Source organism: Heterodontus francisci, chromosome 34, assembly GCF_036365525.1.
Source record: "Heterodontus francisci isolate sHetFra1 chromosome 34, sHetFra1.hap1, whole genome shotgun sequence".
Classification (NCBI taxonomy): domain Eukaryota; kingdom Metazoa; phylum Chordata; class Chondrichthyes; order Heterodontiformes; family Heterodontidae; genus Heterodontus; species Heterodontus francisci.
In genome coordinates, this window is record NC_090404.1 from 24352683 (window position 1) to 24367767 (window position 15085).

Here is a 15085-nt window from a genome sequence, read left to right on the forward strand (position 1 = left end):
TGGAGGACCGAGCGGGCAGTGGGTCCTCCAACCAATCAGAGCGAGAGTGGGCGCGGCTGACGCAAGGAGCGGGCGGGGGATTCGTCGACCGCAGTCCGGCTCCCTCGTCCGATTGGTCGGCAGCTGCCGTCATTGAATGTGTCGTTGGCGGGAGCTTCCGGAGACGACGATGGCGCAGGCGCGCTGTGGCAGAATGTTTGGAGCATGCGTAGCGTGAGTCGCAGCTGCAGCCCGGAAGCTTTGGATTCGGTGACCGCAGTGCGAGTTATGGCCTTGGCATCGCATCTGTAGTCGGTGAGTGGCGGAGGAAGCGATGGAGCCGGCAGGTGGGCGGGGATTTTTTTTTAGAAACACCCGGTGTAGCCTCAACACCCCCAATAAGAAGCTCCCGGACCCGCGTTTGCATCGAGCGGGGCGGCAGCTGCGGGGCTTCTCCCGGTGACAGGCCCGGGGTTAACGGCCGCCAGATTTCCAGCTCTTTTGGAGGAATTAAAGATTAATAAAGTGTAACATCAAAGGAGAAAACTTTAAAGGAAACTGAGCTCAGTTATAAAGGGGCCTGGGGGAGGGGAGGGAGGGAGGAACCATTTGGGACACAGCACAGGGCAGGAGGTTCCCCCTCCCCCACTCCCTGGTTCCACAAAGACTCCCCTTGGATTGGGCCACACCTGGGCAGGGCTGACTCAAGGTGCAGGAAGCTGATAGGCTGAGCTGTGGACTGGGAGGAGTGAGAGGTTTGACTGACAGGCCTGGGGAGGGGGATATCAGGGCAGGTACACACACTGCTCCCCCTTTTCCTCCTGGGATGTTTTACTGGAGTCGTGTTGCTGAGTGTTTCTAAACTCTGTCTCCCTATCCCGGTAATGAAGGTGGATTGTAGGTTGCTGTGAGTGTTGGATTATATTGCCTCTCCTCATTCTTCCTCACTCTCTCACTGAGTTCCAGGCTGCAGGCTCCGGCTGATCCATGCGCCTGAAACGTTAACTTTTTTTTTCCTCCACAGAAGCTGCCTGATGTGATGAGTATTTCTAGTATTTCCTTCTTTTATTTCAGATTTCCATCATTCGCAGTATTTTACTTTTGTTTTATTGCCAGCGTTGCTCAAAGAACTGAGTCAAGAAACACAGCCGGACCAGTCAAGAACCAGTATGTATTGGGGGTGGGTGTTGCGTGCGGAGGCTGGTCCATGGCCTCTTGTGTTGGTCTTTTTTGTTGTATTAGCAGCGTAAAGCGAGGGGCACCAGTAATATGCTGTAACAAAAGCTATGAAGGAAACTTGGCTAAATCAAGCTAAAATGCCATTCCTAATGGTGATGTCACACTCCAGTCGGTGCCCACAGAATGCCTCAAGCTTAGTGACGGATATTGTGTTCTCCCTTTCCAGACAGAGATAGACTGTCTGGCCGGACAACCCCCTCGACTGTCTGGACTTGTTGATGGCCAAGCCCAGGAGCAGTCCTATGACTTGCCACCATCTTTCTTGGGAGCAATGCGCAGCCATCCTGGGCCAGTAAGCCGGAGGAGAGAATGTTGTGAATTTCTATCCTGGACTGACAGTGATGGCTTTTGTAAACTCCTTTTACAGGGGCTTAGAAGGGGAGGATTTGCACACGGCAAGTTCAAATCAAGATTTGACAGAATTACTTGATTCAATTGGACCTAAATATCATCGGGCTCTGAAAGTGGAAGGAAAAAGGTTTGTCTGTTCTCTCTGTGGAAAAAGATTTCAGGTATCAGTGTGACTGGCTAAGCACTGAGATACACAAAGCTCTTTTTAGACCACACAGGGCGGCACAGTGGCGCAGTGGTTAGCACTGCAGCCTCACAGCTCCAGGGACCCGGGTTCGATTCCGAGTACTGCCTGTGTGGAGTTTGCAAGTTCTCCCTGTGTCTGCGTGGGTTTTCTCCGGGTGCTCCGGTTTCCTCCCACAAGCCAAAAGACTTGCAGGTTGATAGGTAAATTGGCCATTATAAATTGTCACTAGTATAGGTAGGTGGTAGGGAAATATAGGGACAGGTGGGGATGTTTGGTAGGAATAGGGGATTAGTGTAGGATTAGTATAAATGAGTGGTTGATGTTCAGCACAGACTCGGTGGGCCGAAGGGCCTGTTTCAGTGCTGTATCTCTAATCTAATCTAATCACACCTGGAGTATTGTGTTCAATTCTGGGCTGCACACCTTCGTAGCATTTATTGGCCTTGGAGGGAGTGCAGCGTAGATTTACCTGAATGATACCTGGACTCTGAGGTTTAAATTACAAGGAGAGATTACACAAATGAGTCTTTGAGTCATTATGGCAGAGAAGGAGGCTGTTTGGCCCCTTGTGTCCTTGCTAACTCTCTAGAGCTATCCAGTCAGTCTCATTCTTCCATTCTGTCCCCGTAGTCCTGCAGGTTTATTCCTCAAGTGCCCATCCAGTTTCCTTTTGACATCATTCATCGTCTCTGCTTCCACCACCCTCATTGGAAGTGAGTTCCAGGTCATTACCGTCATTGTGTAAAAATATGTCTTCCTCACATCTTCCCATATTTCTTACCCAAAACCTTAAATCTGTGTCCCCTAGTCCTTGTACCATCAATGGGAACAACTTTTCTTTGTCTACCTTATCTAAACCTGTCATAATCTTGTATACCTTCAACAGAACTCACCTCAATACCTTTTGCTCCAAGGAGAACAACCCCAGCTTCTCCATCCTAACCTTGTAGCTAAATTCCCTCATCCTTGGAACCATTCTGGTAAATCTCCTCTGCACCCTCTGCAGGACCTTCACATCCTTCCTAAAGTGTGGTGACCAGAACTGAATGCAATTCCCTAGTTGTGGCTGAACCAGAGATTTATAAAGGTTCAGCATAACTTCCAATATTTTGTACTATATACCTCTATCTATGAAGCCAAAGACCCCATATTCTTTGGAAGTACTCTCTCAATATGCCCTGCTACCTTCAAAGATCTCTGCACATGAGCTCCTCGGTCCCTCTGTCCCTGCACACTCTTTAGAAATGTGTCATTAAGGATATATTACCTCTCCCTATCCCTTCTGCCAGAACGCATCACCTCACCATGATGGTTGCATTCACTTGAATTTAGAAGATTAATCATTGATTTGATCCAAGGGGCGGCGCAGTGGTTAGCACCGCAGCCTCACAGCTCCAGTGACCCGGTTTCAATTCTGGGTACTGCCTGTGCGGAGTTTGCAAGTTCTCCCTGTGACCGCGTGAGTTTTCTCCGGGTGCTCCGGTTTCCTCCCACCGCCAAAGACTTGCAGGTGATAGGTAAATTGGCCGTTGTAAATTGCCCATAGTGCAGGTAGGTGGTAGGGAAAATGGGATTACTGTAGGGCTAGTATAAATGGGTGGTTCTTGGTCGGCACAGACTCGGTGGGCCAAAGGGCCTGTTTCAGTGCTGTATCTCTAAAATTAAAAAAAAAAATTAAGATATTAGAACTGATAGTTTCTCAATATCTACCCTATTTCCACTGGATACAGAGTCTAGAACGAGGGGCAATAGTCGAAAACCAAGAGCCAGACTGTTCAGGAGTGAAGTTAGGAAACACTTCTACGCGCAAAGGGTGGTAGAGGTTTGGAACTCTCTTCCACAAACAGCAGTTGATGCAAGATCAATGTTGATTTTAAATCTGACATTGATAGATCTTTGTTAACCAAAGGTATTGAGGGATATGGGACAAAGGTAGGTATATAGAGTTAGGTCACAGATCAGCCATGATCTCATTGCATGGTGGAACAGGCTCAAAGGGCTAAATGGCCAACTCTAGAATATAGGACAAAGTATAAATTGGGAAGTAACGGAGGCATGTAAGAAGGGCCCTACAATTGTCATGGGTGATTTGAATCTGCATATTGACTGGAAGACGAATTTGTAGAGTGCGTCAGGGATTGTTACTTAGCACAATACATTGCAGAATCTACCGGAAACAGGCTATTTTAGATCTAGTAATCCCGTCTAAGAGCGAAGATCAAAGTACGGAAAGTCCGCATCAGGGAACTCCTCTTTGCTGACGATGCTGCATTAGCATCTCACACTGGAAGAGTGTCTGCAGAGACTCATCGACAGGATCGCGGCTGCCTGCAACGAATTTGGTCTAACCATCAGCCTCAAGAAAGCGAACATCATGGGACAGGCTCCATCCATCAATATCGGCAACCATGTTCTGGAAGTGATTCCAGAGTTCACCTACCTCGGCTCAACTATCACCAGTAACCTGTCTCTCGATGCAGAATTCACCAATCACATGCGAAAGGCTTCCACTGCTGTGTCCAGACTCGCCAAGAAGATGTGGGAAAATGGCGCACTGACACGGAACACAAAGGTCCGAGTGTATTAAGCCTGTGTCCTCAGTACCTTGCTCTATGGCAGCGAGGCCTGGACAACGTATGTCAGCCAAGAGCGACGTCTCAATTCATTCCGTCTTCACTGCCTCCGGAGAATCCTTGGCATCAGGTGGCAGGACCGTATCTCCAACACAGAAGTCCTCGAGGCAGCCAACATCCCCAGCATATACACCCTACTGAGCCTGCGGCGTTTGAGATGGCTTGGCCATGTGAGCTGCATGGAAGATGGCAGGATCTCCAAGGACACATTGTACAGCGAGCTCGTCACTGGTATCAGACCCACCGGCCGTCCGTGTTTCCACTTTAAAGACGTCTGCAAACGCGACATGATGTTCTGTGAAATTGATCACAAGTCGTGGGAGTCGGTTGCCAGCGATCGCCAGAGCTGGCGGGCAGCCATAAAGGCGGGGCTAAAGTGTGGCAAGTCGAAGAGACTTTGCATTTGGCAGGAAAAAAGACAGAAGTGCAGGGGGAGAGCCAATTTTATCTGCAGCACCTGTGGAAGAGTCTATCACTCTAGAATCGGCCTTTATGGTCACTCCAGGCGCTGCTTCACAAACCACTGACCACCTCTAGGCGCTTACCCATTGTCTCCCGAGACAAGGAGGCCAAAGAAGAATGTGTAATGAGGTAGGATTAATAAGAGTTATTGTAGTTAAAGATCCTCTAGGGGATAGTGATTGCAACATGGTAGAATTTCAAATTCAGTTTGAGGGCGAGCAACTCTGGTCTCAAACCAGTGTCTTCAACTTAAACAAGGGCAATTACAGAGGTATGAAGAAAGAGTTGTCTAAAGCTGGCTGGGAAAATAGACTAAGGGGAAGGTCAGTGAATGAGCAGTGGCAGACATTTAAGCAGATACTTCATAATGCTCAGCAAATATTTATCCCAGTCAAAAAGAAGAGCTCAATGAGAAGGATGAACCAGCTGTGGATAACAAAGGCTGTCAAGGAGAGTGTCCAATCAAAAACTAAGGCATACAAAGTGGTGAAAACTGGTGATAGGCCAGAGGATTGGGATTTTTTTTCGGAACCAGCAGCGGCTGACTAAAAAGCTAATGAAGAGGGAGAAAATTGATTATGAAACTAAATGGCAAGAAATATAAAAACAAACAGCAGGAGTTTCTACAGATATATAAAAAGAGAGTAGCTAAAGTGAGCGTGAGACCCTTGGAGGATGTGACTGGAGAGTCAGGGGAGCAGGGAAATGTCAGATAATTTAAATCAATATTTTGCATCTGTCTTCACGGTGGAGGACATTATAAATGCCCCACAGATATCAGATAAGCAAGGAGCTAATGGGAGGAGAGATCTTGTAACAATCTTTAACACGAGGGACAAAGTATTTGACAGACTAATGGGACTAAAGGCAGACAAGTCGCCAGGACCTGATGGCCTACATCCAAGGGCTTTAAAGGAAGTGGCTGCAGAGATCGTGAAGGCATTGGTTGAAACATTCCAGAACTCACTGGATTTCGGGAGGGTCCCAGCGTAATGGAAAACTGCTAATGTGACACCGCTGTTCTAGAAGAGAAGGAGACAAAAAGCAGGAAACTGTAGGCCAGTCAGCCTAACATTGGCATTGGGAAAATGCTAGAGTCCATTATTAAGGAAGAAATAGGACATTTAGAAAAGCTTAACGCAATCAAACAAAGTCAACATGGTTTTGTGAAAGGGAAATCATGTTTGACAAATTTGCTAGTGTTCTTTGAGGATATAACAAGCAGAGTTGATAAAGGGGAACCGGTAGATGTAGTGTATTTGGATTTCCAGAAGGCATTCAATAAGGTGCCACATAAAAGATTATTACACAAGATATGAGCTCACGGTATTGGGGGTAATGTATTAGCATGGATTGAGGATTGGTTAACTCACAGAAGACAGAGAGTTGGGATTAATGGATCTTTTTCAGGTTGGAAAGACGCAACTAGTGGAGTGCCACAAGGATCAGTCCTAGGGCCTCAATTATTTACTATCTATATTAATGACTTGGAGGAGGGGGGCAGAGTGTAATATATCCAAATTGCTTTTGCAACAATAGGTGGGAGTTGTGATGAGGACATAAGGAATCTGCAAGGGGATATAGATAGGTTGAGTGAGTGGGCAAAAAGTTGGCAGATGGAGTTTAATGTAGGAAAGTGTGAGGTCATGCACATTGGTAGGAAGAATAAAAAGGCAGACTATTTAAATGGAGATAGACTCCAAAAATGTGCAGCACAGAGGGATCTGGGTGTTCTTATGCATGAAACACAAAAAGTTAGCATGCAGGTGCAGCAAGTAATTAAGGCAGCAAATGGAATTTTGGCCTTTATTGCTAGGGGTTGGAGTTTAAAAATAGGGAAGTCTTGTTACAACTGTACAGGGTGTTGTTGAGGCTGCACCTGGAGTACTGTGTACAGTTTTGTTCCCCATATTTCAGAAAGGATATACTGGCATTGGAGGCAGTTCAAAAGAGATTCGCTCGGCTGATTCCTGGGATGAAGGGGTTGACTTATCAAGAATGGTTAGGTTAGGCCTTTATTCATTCGAGTTTAGAAGAATGAGGGGTGATCTTATTGAAACATACAAGATTCTGAGGGAGCTTGACAGGGGAGATATTTCCAGTAGTGGGAGAATCTCGAACTAGGGGACATAGTTACAGAATAAGGGAGCACTCATTTAAAACTGAGATGCGACGGAATTTCTTCTGAGGGTAGTGAATGTCTGGAATTCTCTACCCCAGAGAGTTGTGGAGGCTAGATCACTGAAAGTATTTAAAGAAGCGGTGGATAGATTTTTGAAATCTCAGGGAGTTTAGGGCTATGAGGAGCTGGCACGAAAGAGGAGTTGAGGTCTGGGGCAGATCAGCCTTGATCTTATTGAATGGCAGGGCAGGCTTGAGGGGCCAAATGGCCTACTCCTCTTATTTCTAATCTTGCAGCACAGAAGGAGGCCATTCAACCCTTTGTGCTTATGCTGGCTCTTTGAAAGAACTGTCGTGCTTATTCCCACACACCCAGTTGTTGTTTGTAAGCCTGTAAGTTCCTCATTCTCAAATACCTGCTTTTATGATCGACTGCTCCTGTCAAAGCACAGTACAGCACAGGAACAGGCCATTCGGCCCTCCAAGCCTGCTCCAATCTTCATGCCTGCCAAAACTAACACCTTCTGCACTTCCGGGGCCCATGTCCCTCTATTCCCTTCCTATTCATATATTTGTCAAGATGTTCCTTAAACGTCGCTATCGTATCTGCTTCCACCACCTCCCCTGGCAGCAAGTTCCAGGCAGTCACCACCCTCTGTGTAAAAAAAAAAACTTGCCTCGCACATCCCCTCTAAACTTTGCCCCTCGCACCTTAAACCTATGTCCCCTAGTAACTGACTCTTCCACCCTGGGAAAAAGCTTCTGACTATCCACTCTTTCCATACCGCTCATAACTTTGTAAACCTCTATCATGTCGCCCCTCCACCTCTGTCGTTCCAGTGAAAACAATCCGAGTTTTTCCAACCTCTCCTCATAGCTAATGCCCTCCAGACCAGGCAACATCCTGGTAAACCTCTTCTGTACCCTCTCCAAAGCCTCCACGTCCTTCTGGTAGTGTGGCAACCAGTATTGCACGCATTATTCTCAGTGTGACCTAACTAAGGTTCTGTACAGCTGCAACATGACTTGCCAATTTTTATACTCTATGCCCCGACCGATGAAGGCAAGCATGCCGTATGCCTTCTTGACTACCTTATCCACCTGCATAGCCACTTTCAGTGACCTGTAAACCTGTATGCCCAGATCTCTCTGCCTGTCAATACTCCTAAGGGTTATTCCATTTACTGTATACCTCCCACCTGCATTAGACTTTCCAAAATGCATTACCTCACATTTGTCTGGATAAAACTCCATCTGCCATTTCTCCGCCCAAGTCTCCAACCGATCTATATCCTGCTGTATCCTCTGACAATCCTCATCATTATCCGCAACTCCACCAACCTTTGTGTCGTCCGCAAACTTACTAATCAGACCAGCTACATTTTCCTCCAAATCATTTATATATACTACAAAGAGCAAAAGTCCCAGCACTGATCCCTGCGGAACACCACTAGTCACATCCCTCCATTCAGAAAAACACCCATCCACTGTTACCCTCTGTCTTCTGTGACCGAGCCAGTTCTGTATCCATCTTGCCAGCTCACCTCTGATCCCGTGTGACTTCACCTTTTGCACAAGTCTGCCATGCGGGACCTTGTCAAAGGCTTTACTGAAGTCCATATAGACAACATCCACCACCCTTCCCATATCAATCATCTTTGTCACTTCCTCAAAAAACTCAATCAAATTAGTAAGACACGACCTCCCCTTCACAAAACCATGCTGTCTCTCGCTAATATGTTTGTTTGTTTCCAAATGGGAGTAAATCCTGTCCTGAAGAATCCTCTCTAATAGTTTCCCATTCAAAATATACAATTCTGATTGTGGTGGGAGAAACGCACTGATAATTCAATCCCGTCACTCCACAGATCGCCTAACATATCATTTAAAACTTTCCAAATTAAAGAAAGACCCAGCCAAATTGTACCATCCATTAACCCCTGAATGAGACTAACCAAACCAGCTGTCTTTAAATCAACAAATTAACTCTTTAATTGGAGGAACTAAATTCTTAAACACTATGAAGATATAAACAACATTTATAACAGAAGAAATTAGAGTCCTTGCAAATTTGCAGTCCAGTGCTGCTTGAAGTCCTCACAGAATGTTGCTTTCCTTCTCCAGTGAATTTCAACAATTAACGACTTGCAAACCCTTTCAACAGATTCAATCTGATTTTAGAGTTTTTGAGGAATAAAAGATTGCCACAGTCTAACTTCCCTTCCTTCAGTTTAAATTACCAGAGATCTCTGTTTTGGCTTGACTTTTTTTTTTAGAATTTTGAGAGAGAATAATTAAACAGACTAAATTCCTATTCCTTCAGTTTAAATGGTTGACGGCTCTTTCTTCAGGTGCCAACACCAGCTGTGTCTGTATGTCTCTGTGTGTTAGAACAAACTGTCTTCAACTAAAAGCCAGTTCAAAGCTGAATTGTAACAGATGTATTGCATGAGACTCACTCCAGTGGCTTTATCTATGGTAACAAGAATGCACCCTTTGAATCGCTGTCTCCAAATGGCTGTTCGTAAGGCAACAAAAATGCACCTTCCTATAACTCCCAAGGCTTGTCAGCTCTTAAAGCAATACCTTGCAAGCCTTAAAGGCAAACCGCATATTCTGGAAGAAAGCTACAGGACCGTGACGCTGTCAACTCCCTTATAAAGTTACTGATAGAATCAAGTTCCACCATCCTTTCAGGTGGAGCATTCCAGATCCCGACAACTCTCTTGGTGCAGAAACTGCTGAACTCAGTGAGTCCGGTAGGTCGTAAAGTGCCTAATTGAAAGATGAGCTGCTCTTCCTCGAGCTCCCATTGAGCTTCATTGGAACAGTTGCAGGAGGCCAAAGTCAGAGTGGGAAAGAGAATTAAAATAAGTGACTGGAAACTCAGGGTCACGCTTGCAGACTAAATGGAGGTGTTCCTCAAAGTGATCACCCAATCTGTGTTTGGTCTTCCCAATGTGGAATGAATCACATTGTGAGCAGTGAATATAATACAGCAAGAAGTGCAAGTAAATCAATGTATATTTCATCCCACAAAACCCTGAGAATAGCCCAAAGGAAGATACTTTATTTGAAGATTAGAGGTTAAGAAGTAAAGCAAACCGATTGCCACAATATTAAAGTCCACCCCAGCAGATATAAACCCACTGTCAAAATGAATAGTGTTCTGTCCTGGAGGTGATTAACAGCAGCAATAACTGCAGAATCCAACCCCTGCAGACATGTGTGAACTCACAGGTGTGTACAGAGGCTGGATGACTGAGTGAATCCCTTCCACAGATGGAGCAGGTGAAAAGCCTCCCCCTGGTGTGAGTGCACCAATGAGGCGGGTAATTGAATTCCTTCTCAATCCTCACATTCCACTGTTTCTCCCCAGTGTGACTGAGCTTGTGTTTCGACAGGCCAGATGATCGCCTGAAGCCTCATCCACACGCAGAACATGTCTACCATTTCTCCAGGCTGTGAATGAGGCTTTTTGCTTTCATATTCAAAGGCCAATGATGTTCAGGTGCTGGTGAATCGAGTGACTGTCTGATCTTGATGTGATATTTAGTTTGATTTTTATCTGTTACAGTTCAGTGGGATGTAAACGGTAACCTTAACAGTAACGCAGACCAGCACCTTCAGGAGAGATGGTGAGAAAGCCCCTGTGTGCAGAGTGAGAATAAAATCAATGTCTGTAAATCCTCTCCAAATAACCTGTGAAAGGAGTTTATAAAAGTCATCATTGTCAGTACAGGATAGAAACTCGGAACAGACAATTCTAGTTTCTGTGGAACATCTTCCCCTCACTTGTTCCCCCAAAGCTGTAAATCCCCGTCCCACACACACTCCCTCCTCCCTGTACTGAAATCCAAACCCATGGCACCATCTGTACCATCTCTTTCCTCCACTGCCAGTTTTCTCCCTCCCTCGACTCTGGCTGGGTTCAGTTCTCCAGCCCCTGTGTGCACAGTGAGAATCAAATCAATGAGTCAATGATTTTTTCTCCTGGTCACTGGGACCCTGAAGCCCCGCCCACTCTGTTTTGGTCCCACAAGTTACCAGATTCATTCAGCTCAATTTCACAACCCGTCTTTGTGAGTTTTCTCTCACTCACCTTTTCCTGTTGTAATGTCATTTTACAGGGTAGTGAAGGGGTGGATTTACAGACAGGAAACTCAAACCAAACGTCACAAGATCTGACAGAGTCGCTCGATTCATCAGGATCTGAATATCATCGGACTTTGACCATGGAAGCAAAAAGCCCCACTCACAGTGTTGAGAAACCGGACACGTGTTCTGTGTGTGGACGAAGCTTCAGCCGATCATCTGGCCTGTCGAATCACAAGTGCAGTCACACTGGGGAGAAGTCATGGAAAGGTGGGGGCCTTGAGAAGGAATTCAATTACCCTTCTGAGCTGGAAACACATCGACAGAGTCACACTGGGGAGAGGCCGTTCACCTGCTTTGTATGTGGGAAAGGATGCACTCATTTCTCTTCCCTGCGGAGACACCAGCGAATTCACACTGACGAGAGAAAGTTTAAATGCTCTGACTGTGAAAAAAGCTTTAAAAGCCCACATGCGCTGAGGGAGCACCAGCAAGTTCACACTGGGGAGAGGCCGTTCACCTGCTGTGAGTGTGGGAAGGGATTCACCCGGTCCTCCCACCTGTTGACACACCAGCGAGTTCACACTGGGGAGAGACCTTTTAAATGCACAGATTGTGAGAATTGCTATAAAAGTTCCACTGAACTGATGTCCCATCAACGTGTTCACACTGACGAGAAACCATTCAGGTGCTCTCACTGTGGGGCTGGGTTCAGGCAATCAGGCAACCTCACTCTACACCAGCGCGTCCATACTGGAGAGAGGCCATTCACTTGCTCCGTGTGTGGGAAGGGATTCATTAATTCATCCAACCTGTTGACACACCAGCGAGTTCACACTGGGGAGAGGCCGTTCACCTGCTCTGTGTGTGGGAAGGGTTTCACTCAATCGTCCACCTTGCTGAGACACCAGCGAGTTCACACTGGGGAGAGGCCGTTCACCTGCTCTGTGTGTGGGAAGGGATTCACTCACTCATCCAACCTGCTGAGACACAGGCGAGTTCACATTGATGAGAAACCTTTTTAAGTGCCCAGACTCTGGGAATTGCGATCAACGTTCGGGGGAACTGATATCCCATCAATGTGTTCACACTGACGAGACAATTCAGGTGCTCTTGCTGTGGAACTGGGTTCAGGCAATCAGACCACCTCACTCTACACCAGCGCGTTCACACTGGGGAGAGACCATTCACCTGCTCCGTGTGTGGGAAAGGATTCACTCAGTCATTCAACTTGCTAAGGCACCAGCGAGTTCACAGATGATTACAGGGTTTGGATTCTGCTGTTAATCACATCCAGGACTGAACCATATTCATTCTAACACTTAGGGTTTATTTCTGATGTCAGTTGCCCCTCTTGGACTGAGTGTTTGCCCCACAGCATCTCTCATTCATGTGTGAATAGACCATCATGTCTGCAAACCTCATTTTCAATTTAAATCCACTCAGTAAATGTACTGAACAAAAGACGAACAATAAACAGATCACAGGCCAATCCTGCAGCTCTATATTGACAGGAGAAAGTCTGTTATTTAGCTCGAGAACGAGGCTGTTTAAGCTCTGAATGTTTGTAAGCACCAGCAGACTTGAGCTGTTTGATAGACAGGCTGTTCACAGCTGTTAACATGTCAGATATTGAAGGAATTACTCTTAAAGTAAACTCACCAATTTATAACCTCAGACTCCGGTCCCTGCTGTAATTAATACTCAGCATCCATTAGTGCTGATTTACAGTCAATCACTGAATCGCCAGGTTAATCTTTGTTACTTGTTTTGTGAAATACTCTCCCTATTTGTGCTGAACTGCTGGATAACTCTGATTACATTTCTTTGTGTTTATACATGTTTATAAAGTGTCTGTGTGCCCAGATTTAACTAAGTTGTGATTTGTAACCAATAAATGATGTTTCAGGCATGACTTGTAGTCTGGTATCTTGGTGATTTGTCAAGAAAGATTTAATTCACTCACTCAGCAGCTTGAGAGGAACCAGACTGAGGTTTAATGAACATAAGAAATAGGAGCTGGAGGAGGCCATTTGGCCCTTCGAACCTGTTCTGCCATTCACCGAGATCATGGCTGATCTCCCTCAACTCCACCTTCCCGCACTATCCCCATATCCCTTAATTCCCTCAGCACCCAAAAATCTATCAATCTCTGTCTTAAATATACTCAACGACTGAGCATCCACAGCTCCCTGGGGTAGACAATTCCAAAGATTCACAACCCTTTCAGTGAAGAAATTTCTCCTCATTTCAGTCCTAAATGACCGACCTCTTATCCTGAGACTGTGACCCGGTGTTCTAGATTCCCCAGACGGGAAACATTTTCTCAGCATCTACCCTGTCAAGACCCTTAAGAATTTATGTTCCAGTCAAATCACGTCTCATTCATCTAAACTCCAGGGAATATAGGCCTCGTCTACTCAATCTCTCCTCATAGGAGGAAATGGAGCATCGTGTTGATACTGAACTAGAGGCCTTGACAAATGATGCAGAGACATGGGGCTGGATTTTATGCTCACCCCCCCCCCCTACAAAGGACAGGAGGGGTGGTGTAAAATGGAGCGGGAGACTCCTGGGGCTCTTTGCGACCCGCTCCCACGTCTGCCACCACTTTATGCAGAGCGGTGGCGAAAAACAGCCTGCCCACCCACAGCGAATCAAGGCTCTTAAGTGGCCACTTAAGGGCCTTCGCCCGCCACCACCTGGATTTTACCTGTGACTGGTCAGGCGGTCCAAGCTGGAGAGAAGCCGCTTGTTAAAAACCAGCGGCTCTTGACTGGCTGGGGGAGGGGTGGGCAGTCATGATCGGGCACCTTGTGGGGCTGTCCCCGCTCCTCCAACCACCTCCAAAACCCAACACCCTCCCCCCTTTCCCCCAATCGACCACCCTTGCCTTGCCTGACCGATTATCCCCGGTGAGGCAATAAAAACTTACCTTGGTTCCGGGCTCCCTGACATCTTTTCCTCACGAAGCTGGGTTGCAGTCCCAGCAGTGGCCACCGCCCCCAGTGGCGCTACTGGGACAGAGAGCTGCCGGCCCGCTGATTGGCTTGCAGCTGTATTAGACGGGTCTTCCTACCTCAAGCGGGTGGAAGTCCCGCCTCAGAGCAAAATCTGGGTCGGATCCCCAGGCGAGGTGGAAGCGAATTTGCCACCAACTTTTCAGTCGGTGGCCGGCTCCTGTCGGCCTAGAGTAAAATCCAGGCCTTGAAATCTAATCCCACGTCAGCAGTTTAGGGATTTAAACTCAATCAATTGAATAAATCTGGGGTTATAAAAAGCTAGCATCAATAATGGTGACCATGAAACTATCAGATTGTCCTAAAAACCCACCTGGTTCACGAATTTCCTTTGGGGAAGGAAATCTGCCGTCCTTACCTGATCTGGCCTACATGTGACTCCAGTTCCACAGAAATATGGTTAACTTAACTGCCCTATGAAACAGCCTAGCAAGCCAATCAGTTATATTCAAGGAGCTGGCTCACCACCACCTTCTCAAGGGCAATTAGAAATGGGCAATAAATTCTGGCCTTTCCAGCAACTCCCACATTCTGTGAATAAATAGAATAATTGCCTCATCCCAGGACCCAGACTAGTGAACTTTCATTGCATGTCCTCAAGGGCAAGTGTGCCCCTCCGGAGGTAAGGAAACCAAAACTGCATACAGTACTCCAGATGGGGCCTCACCAATGTCCTGTATAATTGTATAAGACTTCTTTACTCTTATAGCCCAATTCCATTGTAACAAAAGCTAACATATCATTTGCCTTCCTAATTGCTTGCTGTACCTGCAGGTTAACTTTCTGTGATTCATGACAAGGATACCCAGGTTCCCTGAATGCAAACATTTCTCAGTCTCTCACCATTCATAAAAAAAATGTTTTTGTATTTTTTCTATCAAAATGGCTAACTTCACACTTCACATTGTATTTTACCTGCCATGTTCTTGCTACTCACCCAACATGTCCATATCCCTCTGCAGCTTCTTTGTGTCCTCTTCACTGTTTACTGTCAAACC

The 15085-nt window shown here is 46.3% G+C and overlaps 1 protein-coding gene across 13 annotated transcripts; it reads left to right on the top strand.

Moving 5' to 3' along the window:
• Window positions 1-193: 193 nt before the first annotated feature.
• LOC137349217 (zinc finger protein 551-like) lies at window positions 194-12982 on the top strand. 13 transcript variants are annotated; one of them, XM_068014691.1, is made up of 5 exons: window positions 194-326; window positions 1054-1146; window positions 1586-1696; window positions 10550-10610; window positions 11103-12982. In XM_068014691.1, the coding sequence occupies exons 4-5, from the start codon at window positions 10608-10610 to the stop codon at window positions 12090-12092; spliced, it is 993 nt and encodes a 330-aa protein (XP_067870792.1). In that variant the 5' UTR covers window positions 194-326; window positions 1054-1146; window positions 1586-1696; window positions 10550-10607; the 3' UTR covers window positions 12093-12982. The 13 variants fall into 13 exon arrangements, with proteins under 13 accessions (XP_067870792.1, XP_067870789.1, XP_067870788.1 ...); XM_068014688.1 differs by having other exon boundaries at window positions 194-294; window positions 1054-1159; XM_068014687.1 differs by having other exon boundaries at window positions 194-294.
• The last annotated feature ends 2103 nt before the right edge of the window (window positions 12983-15085 follow it).